Source organism: Pituophis catenifer, unplaced genomic scaffold (genome assembly GCF_029215685.1).
Source record: "Pituophis catenifer annectens isolate HBS135680 unplaced genomic scaffold, rPitCat1.0.hap2 SCAF_9, whole genome shotgun sequence".
In the NCBI taxonomy this organism is placed as follows: domain Eukaryota; kingdom Metazoa; phylum Chordata; class Lepidosauria; order Squamata; family Colubridae; genus Pituophis; species Pituophis catenifer.
Window position 1 is genome coordinate 16,164,795 of NW_027256889.1, and position 13,687 is coordinate 16,178,481.

General features: G+C 43.2%; 1 protein-coding gene across 1 annotated transcript in view; it reads left to right on the forward strand.

Annotated features, from left to right (window-relative positions):
* Positions 1-13,687, forward strand: part of CD164L2 (CD164 molecule like 2) — a 41,237-nt gene that overhangs the window by 12,946 nt on the left and 14,604 nt on the right. The window contains exons 3-4 of the mRNA XM_070950038.1: positions 6,181-6,288; positions 10,610-10,687. Of these exons, the coding sequence (XP_070806139.1) occupies positions 6,181-6,288; positions 10,610-10,687 (186 nt within the window). The remainder of the gene's footprint in view (positions 1-6,180; positions 6,289-10,609; positions 10,688-13,687) is intronic.

The window sequence follows — 13,687 nt, forward strand, 5'->3', positions numbered from 1 at the left end:
TAGAGTTGCATGGCAGATATGAAATCTTTCTGCCCTCTGCAGAGTAGAAAGATCTCCAGAGGTTGTGAACTATCCCAATCACTTAAAAAGAGCTATACAGGTAGTCCTCGACTTACAACAGTTCATTTAGTGACCGTTCAAAGTTACAATGAAAACTTGAAAAAAAGGATGCTTTTCACAAGACCTTTGCAGCCCCCTGGTGGTGGTCACGTGATCAAAATTGAGATGCTTGGCAACTGACTCACATTTATGACGGTTGCAGTGTCCCGAGGTTATGTGATCCCCTTTTGCAACCTTCTCACAAGCAAAGTCAATGGGGAAGCCAGATTCACTTAACAACCGTGTTACTAACTTACCGAATGCAGCCATGCATTTAACAACTCTGGCAAGAAAAGTCGTAAAATGGGGCAAAACTCACTTAACAAATTAGCGATACAAATGTTGGGCTCTATTTGCTGCAATTCAAGGCCTACCTGTACAGGTAATCCTTGATTTACGACCACCATTGGGATGAGAATTTCCATTGCTAAGCAAGACAGTTGTTACAACCTTTTTAAGCGGTTCACTGCACTTTGTGATAGTGTATGGTTTATGATTAAGATACTGAAGTTAACAATAGATGAGTATTATGAGGAGGTGGGAGGGATTGCTTCATTTGAACCTCCATTTTAAAGCTTTACTACTTTTTATATGTACAGTAGTGGCCAAAATTGTGGAAACCTTTTGAGAAAAGTGTATTTTCTAAAACTAGCTAATAACACCACTTTTTTGGGGGGAGTAGTACCATAAAATTTTATATCAATGGAAAGAGAATTTAATCAAGAATGTAATGCAATAACGTTTATGAAGGATTTGCTATTAGAACAGCAGTTACAGCATAAAGAAGAAAAATGAAACAGGTAGAAAAAACAAGATATACAAAAATTATCACCATGTCAGTTAATATTTAGTTGGGTAACCTTTAGCATGAATTACGGCCTTACAACATCTTCCCGTGGAGTTAACCAAGTCTTTTAGTCCTGCAGCTGTTATCATGTGAAACCAAGATTAAATGATGGCTTCTATTAACTGGGTTTTATTGCTGGGTCGCTTCTGATTAACAAGTTTCTTTAGTCAGCTCCATAGATTTTCAATGGGGTGAAGGTCTGGGCTATTCCCAGGCCATTCCAGCAGTGGAATAGGATTATCTTGAAACTCCAAAAAAAAAAAGTGGTGTTATTAGCCATCAAATCTCAAAAATACACTTTCCCCAAAAGGTTTCCACAATTTTGGCCACTACAGTATGTGAAATCATAGCATGCTAGAATAGTTAGGGATTAGGTACAAAAATCTTGAATTTGCCTTGCTTTGTCAGATCCCAGGTTGAATATTATCCCAGTTCCGGGCACCATAATTAAAGAAGGAAGCAGAGAATTAACTATAGCATTTGGCTGAATGTTAGGCATAAACATCTTAGAAGTTAGAGTTGCTCAATCAATTACTCCAAGGGAGGATGGGTTCCCTTTTCTCGGGAAGGGTGTCCTCATTGTTTTTGCCTGTTGGCTGAGGAGTATGGAAGTTTGAAATGCAACCCATCCTGACCCAGACAGCAGTGGAAAGTTGTTCTCATGGCAGATAGTTATTAGCTTTGGGCTCAAAACCAGCTGTCCTCTTGAACAGGGGTCTCCAACCTTGGCAACTTTAAGCCAGGAGGACTTCAACTCCCAGAATTCCCCAGCCAGAGTTGAAGTCCTCCAGGCTTAAAGTTGCCAAGGTTGGAGACCCCTGCTCTTAACACAACACAATACAATGCAATTCTTTATTGGCCAAGTGTGATTCAACACACAAGGAATTTGTCTTTGGTGCATATGCTCTCAGTGTACATAAAAAGAAAAGATACATTCGTCAAGAATCCTAAGGTACAACACTTAATGCTAGTCATAGGGTACCAATAAGCAATCAAATCATACCAGGAAACAATCAATATAAATTGTAAGGATACAGCAACAAGTTACAATCATACAGTCATAAGTGGGAGGAGATGGGTGATAGGAACGATGAGAAGATTAATAGTAATAGTAATGCAGACTTAGTGAATAGTTTGACAGTGTTGGGGGAATTATTTGTTTAGCAGAATAATGGCATTCGGGAGAAAACTGTTCTTGTGTCTAGTTGTTCTGGTGTGCAGAGCTCTATAGCGTCGTTTTAAGGGTAGGAGTTGAAACAGTTTATGTCCAGGATGTGAGGGGTCTGTAGATATTTTCACAGCCCTCTTTTTGACTCGTGCAGTATACAGGTCCTCAATGGAGGGCAGGTTGGTAGCAATTGTTTTTTTTTTGCAGTTCTAATTATCCTCTGAAGTCTGTGTCTGTCTTGTTGGGTTGCAGAACCAAACCAGACAGTTATGGAGGTGCAGATGACAGACTCAATAATTCCTCTGTAGGAGGCTCCTCTTGAGCCTGAAGTCCTGAACAGGCACCATTTGTAGGTTTATTTAATCTTCAATGAATTTCCAACTGCTATTGCCTTATTGTTGTCCCAGAAAAAATGGAGGTTTTTGACAGTGTTGACATAAGCAGGCCAGCACTACGCACCAACCGGCAAGGTTAACACAATACCACATGCGTAAGTGATACAGGATGCCCTTCTTATGGAGATACAACATTCGGTATAGTATCATCAAGCTGGCTCTTTTCCAGCAAAATGGTGCTATCGACAAGCTCAAATCCCAGTTACTTTCAATGTACTTGCCTTGGCAACAGTGTTTATTAATGGATCGTTAGATTTATGTTCTGCCTTTATGCGCACACATATACACACATACACACACACTGCTCCTGCCTTCTATTTTCCCTGCAACGGTTACTCTGTGAAATGGGTTAGGTTGGAGGAGAGGAACTGGCCCCAGGTCACCCAGTAGCTTTCATGTCTAAGGGAAGACCAGAACTCACTGCCTCCTGGTCTCTAGGCCAGTACCTTCACCACTACACCAAACTGACTTTGAACATATAAGTCAGTGATGGCTAACCTTTTTGCCGTCGCGTGCCAAAAGCGGGGGGAGTGCGGGGGGTGTCGTGCGCACGCATGCCCACAGCCATAATTCAATGCCTCCCCATGTCGCGCCCCCGCCCTTGCGTGCGCGACCCTCCCCCCATCCATCCGTCACCGCTACCAGCTCGGACGAACCGGGCCAAACCGGGAGGAACCCACCACTGGTCTTACCCCATCCAGTGCATAGACTGTAGTCAGAGAAAAATATTATTTTCTACATGATACACAGAAACTAATGGCAACTGCCTGCAGGCTAACAAGCTAGTAGATCCAAAGAAGCCCAAGGATATAATACTGAAAGAGTAGAAAAACAAGAAGAAGAAGATCAAAATATCTCTTCCTAAAAGTGACAGAAATGCAGTTTTGGCTTACGGCTTATACGTCAGGCTAATTGTTTTGTTCATTAGGGTTTTTTTCCCTATTAGAAATCATCATTGGCCAGATTCGCACGATATATAGCACGGTTTTCAAAAGAAAGGAAGCAGAAGCTGGATTCTTGCATTAAAAATAACAAAAATAAACAAAAGCAAACAAAACGAGACAGGTTTGGGCTTAACTCGGTGTGTGCACCCAACCGTAATCATTCTCACAATGTTTAGAATAGTTGCTGCGTGGGTTTCCTTGGTCTGATCGGTTAAATTCTCTAAAGTTTAACTGATAGTGTCACGGTTTCTTCGCAGCAAACACAAAATGCGTTTGGTGCTCCCAGTCCCTTTTCCGGTGGTGATGGAGTCCAGGATGAAGATCTCAGTACCTTGGCAGTGTACAACCCTGCATTAAGTTGATCAGAGTTCATGTTGAGCCTCTAATCATCTTCATTTAATGACCCCATATTCCCTTGCGAGGTGGAGTCTGGGCAACTGAATGGAGTTAACAGAATGTTTTACATGGGGCTACCCTCGAAAAGTGTTCAGAGACTACAGTTGGTCCAGAACGCAGCCGCGCGAGCTGTCGTGGATGCACCTAGGTACACCCACATTACACCAATTCTCCACGAGCTGCACTGGCTCCCTATTGGTCTCCGGTCACAATTCAAGGTGTTGGTTATTACCTTTAAAGCCCTACATGGCTCAGGGCCAGGTTATCTTCAAGACCGCCTCCTACCGCATAGCTCCCAGCGACCGGTAAGATCCCACAGAATTGATCTCCTCCGGGTTCCGTCAGCTAAACAATGCCGGCTGGCAGGCCCGTGGGGAAGGGCCTTCTCTGTGGCTGCCCCAGCTCTCTGGAACCAGTTACCTCCTGAGGTCCGGACCATCCCCGCCCTATTGGCCTTCCAAAAAGCAGTGAAGACCTGGCTTTTCCGGCAGGCCTGGGGCCGTTGATCTTGCTCTTGCGATCTGGCAAGATCCGGCCATGAATGGTATGATTGAGTTTTAATGTTTTTAATGTTTTTAATTTTAAAATGTTTTTTATTAGGATTTTAAATGTATTGTGAGCCGCTCTGAGTCTTCGGAGAGGGGCGGCATACAAATTGAATTAAATTGAAAAAATTGAAATTGTTTTAATGGCCGGATGCCCTTCCTGTTGCCAATGCAGAGTTTTGTTCAGCAGATATATTCTCAGTGTGCCCAGAGAGAGAAATATCTGCCTCTACCTAGGATTGAACTCACAGCCCCCTGATTGTGAGGTGAAAGCTCCGCCTCTAGGCCACCACACCACTCCACGTTGAGCCTCTAATGTTAGGGATAAGTTAAAAGACAGTTCTGAAAGTAGCATGGCAACTCCCTGTCAAGGACAGGGAGTCCTTGACTTATGACCTCAGTTGGGTTCAGAATTTCCATCGCTAAGCAAGGTGATTGTTAAATGAGTTGCAGAGTTGCACTTGATTTTATGACTTTTTGTCACAGTTCTTAAGCAAATCACAGTAGTCATTAAGAGAATCATGTGGTCATTAAGCTTCCCCCATTATTTTTAAATCCAGCTTCCCCCATTATTTTGCTTCTTGGAAGCTGGCTGGGAAGGTCACACTGTTCTGACCTAGGCTCCCTTAAAAAGCAGGAAGCAGAGTCTTGGTCCCGGCAAAACCTCTTTTATTTACACGACTGTGAATTCCTTTCATTCACAGTCATCAAGGCCTATCCAAACAGTTTTTCAAAGGAATATTTATCAACACAGACCTTATCTTGCTTGGAAAGCTGCCAGGTAACTAGTTTCCAAATGCTGTACAAGGCAAAACTTGGCACAGAGTCTCTCAGAGTCACAGAATGAATGAATTGTTTCCTGCAAAAGCCCACTCCCCATTTGTTCCTCTTTTGTTTCCTATGGGAGGGGCCAATCACCTCCAAGGTGTGGCTTTACTCCCAAATCGACCCTGCTTTCTGAGTTGTTCTCGTCTTCTGGCAGCTCTGCACATGGACACACTGGGAACAGGTTCCAGCTGTTCCTCTGCCTCACTGCTGTCTAGCTCCCTCTCTGCCTTCAACGCAGAGCTCTCGTCCGAGCTTTCCCCAGCCCCCAGGACTGGCCCAAGTTTCTTCCCAACATCCTCATTGTCTGACTCTGCTGCCAGCTCCCCTGGCTGCAGGCAGGCCACAACACACATATGATGATCCCATGACCCTTGGATGCTGCAATCATCATAAATGCATGCCAGTTGCCAAGCGCTCAAATGTTGTTCATGTAATTGTGGGGATGCTATAATAGTCAAGGACTGGTAATAAATAGCTTTTTTTCACAGCTATTGTGCCTTCAAACAGTTGCTAATGAATAGTTGTAAATTGAGGATTATCTGTCAAATCCAAATTAAATATCTGAAAATTTGGGGGCGGGAGGCAAAAGGCAAAAAGGGCAATTTTTTGACAGTTCCTGGTCATTGAATAACTCTTATTTTTTAAAAAATTTTATTGAAAATTATTAAAAATTACAGAAAAAAAATATAGCAATATGGATAGAATTGCAGAGAGTGATATAATACATATAGAGTTTTAAAGCATCAATTTTAGCCTAGATAGAAAGTACAAACCTCCATTAAACCAAATCATCAAAAAAAGAAAAGATTATCCAGAAGAAAGAATAATTGAATAATTGAATGTCATTGAATAACTCTAGAACTTAACAATTTTCTGTCACTTCAACCAACCCTTTAGGATCCACATCTATAGACCGGAAGGAAAACAACCTTTTTATGCCTTTTTATTTTTTAAACAGGGGACTGTAAAGATCTGGAGTCATGTAAACAATGCACTGAAGGTTCTCCTTCCCAGAATATTACAAACTGCATTTGGAAACACTGTCAGGAGCCTCATGAGAAGCCAGGTAAGTCAATGAAAAAAAATAATATGCTGGCCCAATATTTGCATTGCATACTTCATTTTACCATTATTACCACTTTATCGTTATTGCATAAATACTCAGGATGCAATTTTATACTTCCCTGCTGCTCTTGGATACCAACTCTGTGACAACATACATACTGTATAACGTTGCTAGGTTTGTGCAGCAGCACCCAAAAAATACGTCAGAAGATGACCAGTGCCATAAATTAGTTTTAATGACTGTTTAGACCATTATTATAGAGTGCAATTTTCTCTGTCTTACCAGCACAGGCTTGAATTTTTGGTCAGAGTTTACTGGCATCTTACATAAATTGAAATGCTGCTCAGAATGGTCAGGGTTCAAGTCACCAATGTCTAGAATTGATGGATGCTGTCAGATAGGATAGGATAGGATAGGATAGGATAGGATAGGATAGGATAGGATAGGATAGGATAGGATAGGATAGGATAGGATAGGATAGGATAGGATTGTAGAGTGGGAAGGGACCTTGGAGGTCTTCTAGTCCAACCCCCTGCTTAGGCAGGAAACCCTATGCCATTTCAGACAAATGGTTATCCAATCCCTTCTTTAAAAACTTCCAGTGTTGGAGCATTCACAACTTCTGGAGGCAAGTTGTTCCACTGGTTAATTGTTCTCACTGTCAGGAAATTTCCCCTTAGTTCTAGGTTTCTTCTCTCCTTGATTAGTTTCCACCCATTGCTGCTTGTCCTATCCTCAGGTGCTTTGGAGAATAGCTTGACTCCCTCTTCTTTGTGGCAGCCCCTGAGATATTGGAAGACTGCTATCATGTCACCCCTAATCCTTCTTTTCATTAAACTAGACATACCCAGTTCCTGCAACTGTTCCTCATATGTTTTAGCTTCCGGTCCCCTAATCATCTTTGTTGCTCTTCTCTGCACTCTTTCTAGAGTCTCAACATCTTTTTTACATCATGGGGACCAAAATTGGATGCAGTATTCTAAATGTGGCCTCATCAAGGCATTATAAAGCGGTATTAACTCTTCATGTGATCTTGATTCTATCCCTCTGTTTATGCAGCCTAGAACTGTGTTGGCTTTTTTGGCAGCTGCAACACACGGCTGGCTCAGATTTAAGTGATTGTCCACTACAATTCCAAGATCCCTCTCACAGTTACTACTATCTCCTTGTGAGGAGCTCAATTTTTTTGCAAGGATGAGCTATCAACTGGCAGATTGCAACTTCTAGCAGATTAGCCTTCATGGCCAATGGTGACAGATGCTAAAAGTTGTAATGGTCCACAAGAGCCACGTTAAGGCCAGCACTCTGAAAATCCTTCTATTTTATGGGAACATCTAAGCGCCATCTCAAGATCTGAATGTCTTTTGGTTTGCACCTGACTTGTTGCCCTGGCTACAGTTCCAGGAAGGGAGGGATAGCCCGGAGCTGTAAAAGAACAGCCTTTGCTGTCTGTTGATTTTTGAGATCTGGTGCTTGTTGCTAGTGAGAATTGCTGGCCCAGTATGGATTAGAAACTAAGAGTTTGAGTTCAAGAAGCAGGGAGAGTTACGTTAGCTCATAGAACACAATATTTGTAGCTCAAGGTTGAACAGTGGATCCTTGTTGCTCTCTGAGCATGGTTGTTTTCTTGCAGACATTTCCTTACCAAACTAGGTAACATCATCAGTGCTGTGATAATGTTACCTACACAGGTGGTATTCAGCCGGTTCAGACCAGTTCTGGCAAACCAGTAGCGGAAATTTTGAGTAGTTCGGAGAACTGGCAAATACCACCTCTGGTTGGCCACGCATGCACGCCCCTTCCATGAGTCCCCACGGATCCCAGGGGGCTGCAGGGAGGCCTAGCCTGTAAGGCTGGGGCACCCAATCGATTTATTTGCTGCCTCCCAGCTGATCGGCAGGGTCTTATTTTGTTGCCCTGCAGAGGAGAACGGGGCTGGAAAGCAGGTTAGTGGGGTGGGGAGGGAATGGGGATATTGCAGTAGCCTTCCCTTGAAGTGGGAAGGAATGGGGATTTTGCAGTAGCCTTCCCCTGGAATGGGGAGGGAACGGGGATTTTGCAGTATCCTTCCCCTGGAGTGGGAAGGAATGGGGATTTTGCAGTAGCCTTCCCCTGGAGTGGGGAGGGAATGGGGATTTTGCAGTAGCCTTCCCCTGGAGTGGGAAGGAATGGGGATTTTGCAGTAGCCTTCCCCTGGAGTGGGGAGGGAATGGGGATTTTGCAGTAGCCTTCCTCCAGGAGTAGGAAGGAATGGAGATTTTGCAGTATCCTTCTCCTGCCACACCCACCGAGCCACACCCATCACGCCATGCCCACAGAAGCAGTAGTAAAAAAAATTGAATCCCACAACTGGTTACCTAGTTTGGTAATGAACTGTTTGCAAGAAAACAACCAAGCAAGTAACAAGGACCCCATAGATTATCTTATTTTCTTATCCAGCTTCAGGATAAGAACTCCCCCTTCTTCTAACAGACTCCAGACTTCTTCTAACACTCAGCAAACCAAGCAAAAGACAGTCATCTTCCTAGACCCAAAGCATTTGAAACCATTCTTTAAAATTGCCTAAAAGAAACAACAGTAGGAGCTTAGCTATTGGGAATAGGTAAGCTCCTGCTGTTGTTTCTTTTAGGCAATTTTTAAGAATGGTTTCAAATGCTTTGTGGATGAAAACGAGGTTGTGTTCATATTGGGTGCTTAGAAAACTGCAAGGATAAATCAATGAAGTTACTAGGCTTTATAACTCTTTACAATTTTGATAAAAACAGACCAATTGTTTTGTAGTTAGTAAAAAGAACCTGATTGCATTGGAATGTTTGGCTAGGATGATATTAGTTAATATCAATTGGAGAGTGAGCTTAACTCTTGGTTAGTCTTGTTTGTTGTTTGGCTTTAGTCCTGTGTTTAGGTGTTTCTATGTTTTTGTTTCCTATATTGCTTTTCAACCATTATTGTGTGTTAATTTTATTGTAAATATTTAATAAAGACTATTTAAAAAAAAATAGCACTTAGATTTATATACCGCTTCATACCACTGCTTTTACAGCTCTCTCTAGACTCTCTAGACCAGTGTTTCTCAACCTTGGAAGCTTGAAGATGGGTAGACTTCAACTCCCAGAATCCCGCAGCCAGCACTGCTGGCTGGGGGATTCTGGAAGTTGAAGTCCACCCATCTTCAAGCTACCAAGGTTGAGAAACACTGCTGTAGTCAGCCTATTGCCCTCCAACAATCTGGGTCTTCATTTTTCCCACCTCGGAAGGATGGAAGGCTGAGTCAACTTTGAGCCACTGAGATTTGAACTCCAGTTAAGCAGTCAGCTGAAGTAGCCTGCAGTGCTGCACTCTAACCACTGTGCCACCTCGGCTCCTCTTGACAGTAGTGTTGAAAAATGTAGAAGAAAGCGTGGCAGATAACATTTATTGCATTGAATTATCCCATGTGGATTGTCCTGCAGCGAGTTGGCCATGGCAATTTGTCCTTGGTGAGTCGACAGTAGGAAGTTGTCCTAGACCCCTCACCAGGTGCTCCCAAGCGAAAGATGGAGACTTCATCCTTTCCCACCACCGTTCCTTTGCAACTGGTATCTGGAGGCATTCTGTGGATGAGGGGTGATGGCAGTGGTAAAATCTGAACCGGTTTACTACCGGTTCGCTGGCCACGCATGCGCGCCATGCACCAAATGCATGTTGCGCATACATGTGCGCAGTGTGCACCAAACACGAGCTGCACACACAGTGTGTGCCAAAAGGAGGCTTGGGAAGGTTAAGTAGAACAGCGCGCTGGGGGGTGATCAGCTGTGGTGCGCGATCGTAGGAACCTTTTAAAAAACTTTTTAAAAGCATTTTTTACTACTGGTTCAGGCAAATAGGTAGTAAAAAATGCTTTAAATTTTTTTTAAAAAAAAGGCTCCAACGATCGCGGGGCACAGCTGTGATCGTTGGAGCCTTTTAAAAACTTTTAACCCTAACCCTAACCCTAACCCTAACCCAAACCGGTAGTAAAAAAATGCTTAAAAAGTAAAAAAAAAAAGTTCCGATGATCGCACGTCACTCAGCTGATCGTCAGAACTTTTTTTTTTTACATTTTTTACTACTGGTTCGTCAAACCAGTAACATTTTTACTACCGGTTCGGGCGAACCGGCCCGAACCAGTAGCATTTCACCCCTGGGTGATGGTCTTGCAAACCACAATTAAAACATGCCATAGTTTATTGTTATGAGCGAACCCAGCCAGCCTGCTTCTGGATTGCCATATATGGAAGAAGAAGAAGTAAAAGCTGTGGCTTGTTATTGTGCTCTGTTTCAACACTTCCTTCATTTGTAGGTACGGGGAGCTGCGTGAAGAATGGAGAAGCGTTGAAGGAGAAATGTTCATTTTTCAACACCACTGTCAGCTGTGAAGGTAATCCTTGGGCGAGGATTTGTTAGAAGGCCTTGCAAAACCTACTGTCTGTATTATAAGTTTACTGATTTGTGGAGACCAGACAACAAGCAATATCCAGAATACAGATCCATGAAAGTAAAGGCTATGGATTGGATAGTTCTTTGTCCATGCTGGTTGTGTGTTCCAGTGGTGGGTTGTCCCTGGTTCAAACTGGATGTGGTTATCAGCGATCTGCGCATGCGCAGAAGCTTCTGCACATATGCAGAAGCAAGGCGCGTGTGCGAGAGAAGCGAGTACGCGCGCACGATCCCGTTGCGAACCGGTGGTAAAGGTAAGCAGAACCCACCCCTGGTGTGTTCCTTCCCGAATCAGAATGCTTTGTCACTTGCCATGGACACCAACAACCAGACCAAGATATTGGATATTAGGCCTGTGCTCAGCTCAGCTCTGATATGATTAATTTCAGGTTCACCGTATAATAAACCAAATGCACATAGAAAGTCTGGACCTATAATCCTTTTCTCTACTGCAGGGGTGCCCAACTCGATTTCATTGCAGGCCTCATCAGGTTGTGTTTGACCTCCAGGGGCTCAGGTGGGCACGGCCAGGGTGGGTGTGGCCAGCTCGACGTCTCTCGTGTCGGGGGTGCCTGTGGTGGCCTGAGTGCTCTGCCAGTGAAAATGGGTTCCCAAGCTCCGTTTTCGGCTGCCACAGCCTCCTGCAACCCTCTGCCATGGAAAACGGAGCTCGGGAGGGCCGCTCGGAAGCTCCGTTTTCACTGGCAGAAGCACTGCGGGCCTGTCCTTCTCTTTTCCAGAGCAGCCCCGTGGGCCAGATCTAAGTACCCCATGGGCCGGATCCGGCCCTGGGCCTTGAGCTTGACATCCCGGCTCTACTGCAACCTTCGCCATCACAGTCTTATGGGAAAGAATTTCACAAGGTAGGTTTGCTCCATGAAGAAGAGTTTTCTTCTTTGCTTAATCCTCCACCCCCCCTCCCCGAGTCAGTTTCATTGGATGGTTCTGTCAGATGTAAATGCCTTATTCTCTAATGTGTAAATAATGTATATATGGAACATCAGGGGTTAACTTATTACTTGAGCTTTAATGTATTCATATTTTACCACTCCCATTCCTGGCTCCGCCCCTTGTATATAAAAGGAGCCATCCTCCCCATTTTCCTTGCTTCTATCTTGAATATTCAGCGAATATAGAATGCCTATTATGAATAAAGAGAATTATATTTAAACCTATAATTTCTATTATCTTTATTGAGTCTGATCCTGAAAATATTGCAACAAGCTGGTAGCAGAGGATGGTTAATTGACTCAATAAGTAATTAAAAATGTCCAAGAAAGATAGGCCCAACACCAGGGCCTACAGCAAAGAAATAGAAACTGATCAAGAGATGATCAACGAATCCACTAATGCGATTTCGAGAGAATCCGAAGAATACACCACTGAAGAAGAAGAACTGATGAGTGAAAATAACGACCAGGAAGAAATCGAGATAGAAAATAACGAACTCAGGTCAGAAATATTAAAAATACTAAAAAGCCAAAAGAATGATGAAAGCCTCATCGCGGACCTCCAGGAGATGCTGAGGAACAGCGGAGCAGCGAGAGAGAAAAACATCATTAAAGAAAAACCCAAAGATCAAAAAACTGTGAGTGAAATGACTACTGAGAAAATAGTTGTAAAAAAGAAAAGATGTGACCCCGCGCGAAATTTTGAACGGCAGCCATCTTGGTTTCAACGAACTTCAAAAGAGAGTGAAGCAGAGCCAATCAAAACGCTCAGTTCAAAATTTCTGGCGCGAAAAACGCTATCAGACGAAGAAAGTGAAAAAGAAGTCTCAAACTCTTCAGATGAACCAAAATCAGAAAGTGAAGACGATTTAACAAAGTCTCAAGTAGAGTCAGCAATGAAAACACTTTTTGCTGCTTTTGGGCCAAGATTGAAAATTTCTAAGACATCAACGAAGAAGCAAGCAATCAAACCGACAACTCAAGACCTGCACGCTCCCATCCTGACTTCGAAAACGACGACACCCGAGCCCAGAGAGCCATGCCGATTCCGTCCTACACCGCAGACAGAATCGAGTGCCAGCACACACAAGAGAAAGAGAAGAACCGCCGCCATCACCAAAGCCTCAAAAACCGAGCCAGAGACCGACTCATCTGAAGAGGAGCGGATCGAGAGAGCTGAAATGGAGAGAACCTTCCACAACGGCGCCAAAGAAGAAATGAGCAACGCGCATGTGCAAAACTACGTAGACGGCCCCGAAAGACTTGAACTGGCCAGAGAACCGCGCAGACTCGTTACAAGCATCCCAATGCCGTTCTGTAATTTCCTGCACTTGAGAGACCACGGACTGCCTCAGGTTGTAAGTAATGGACAAAATAATGTGGGGAACTTACCCAGTGACTTCCCAAAACTTAGAGTTGATGGCATTAATTTACAAGAGTGGTACCAACAGCTTCAGGTTATTTTTATGAAAGAAAATTTACTATTCTTTATAACTAGTCCTCCAAGAAGACCTTGGACTTTAAAAATAGACTGTTTACATCATAGAGCATTTTTCATAATAATTTCTAGCGTGTCTCCTGCAATGTATCATAGCATCAAACCAAACCTAACTGTATCAGAAATAATTCAATGCATGTTTAATCTATTTCACAGCGATAGCGTAGCCACAACCACAAGAATGTCTAAGGATTTCTTTTCTTCTAGAGTGAAACCAGGGGTTTCTATAAGTGAACATTTGATAAATCTAAACAAAATAAGAGCTGAGCTGCAATTGAGGGGGGAAGTGATTTCAGATCAAACTATGAAAAGTGTTATTATCAATTCACTTGATCCATCATGGGATAGCTTTATGTCACACTTAGATACCATTAATTTGGGATATTTATCAATAGAAAGTCTATCTAACAAATTGATAGCAGAAGACAATTCAAGAAAAAATCGTTCCAGTAACCAAACAGAACACAAATCTTTTAGGAAAGTAGTCTTTCAA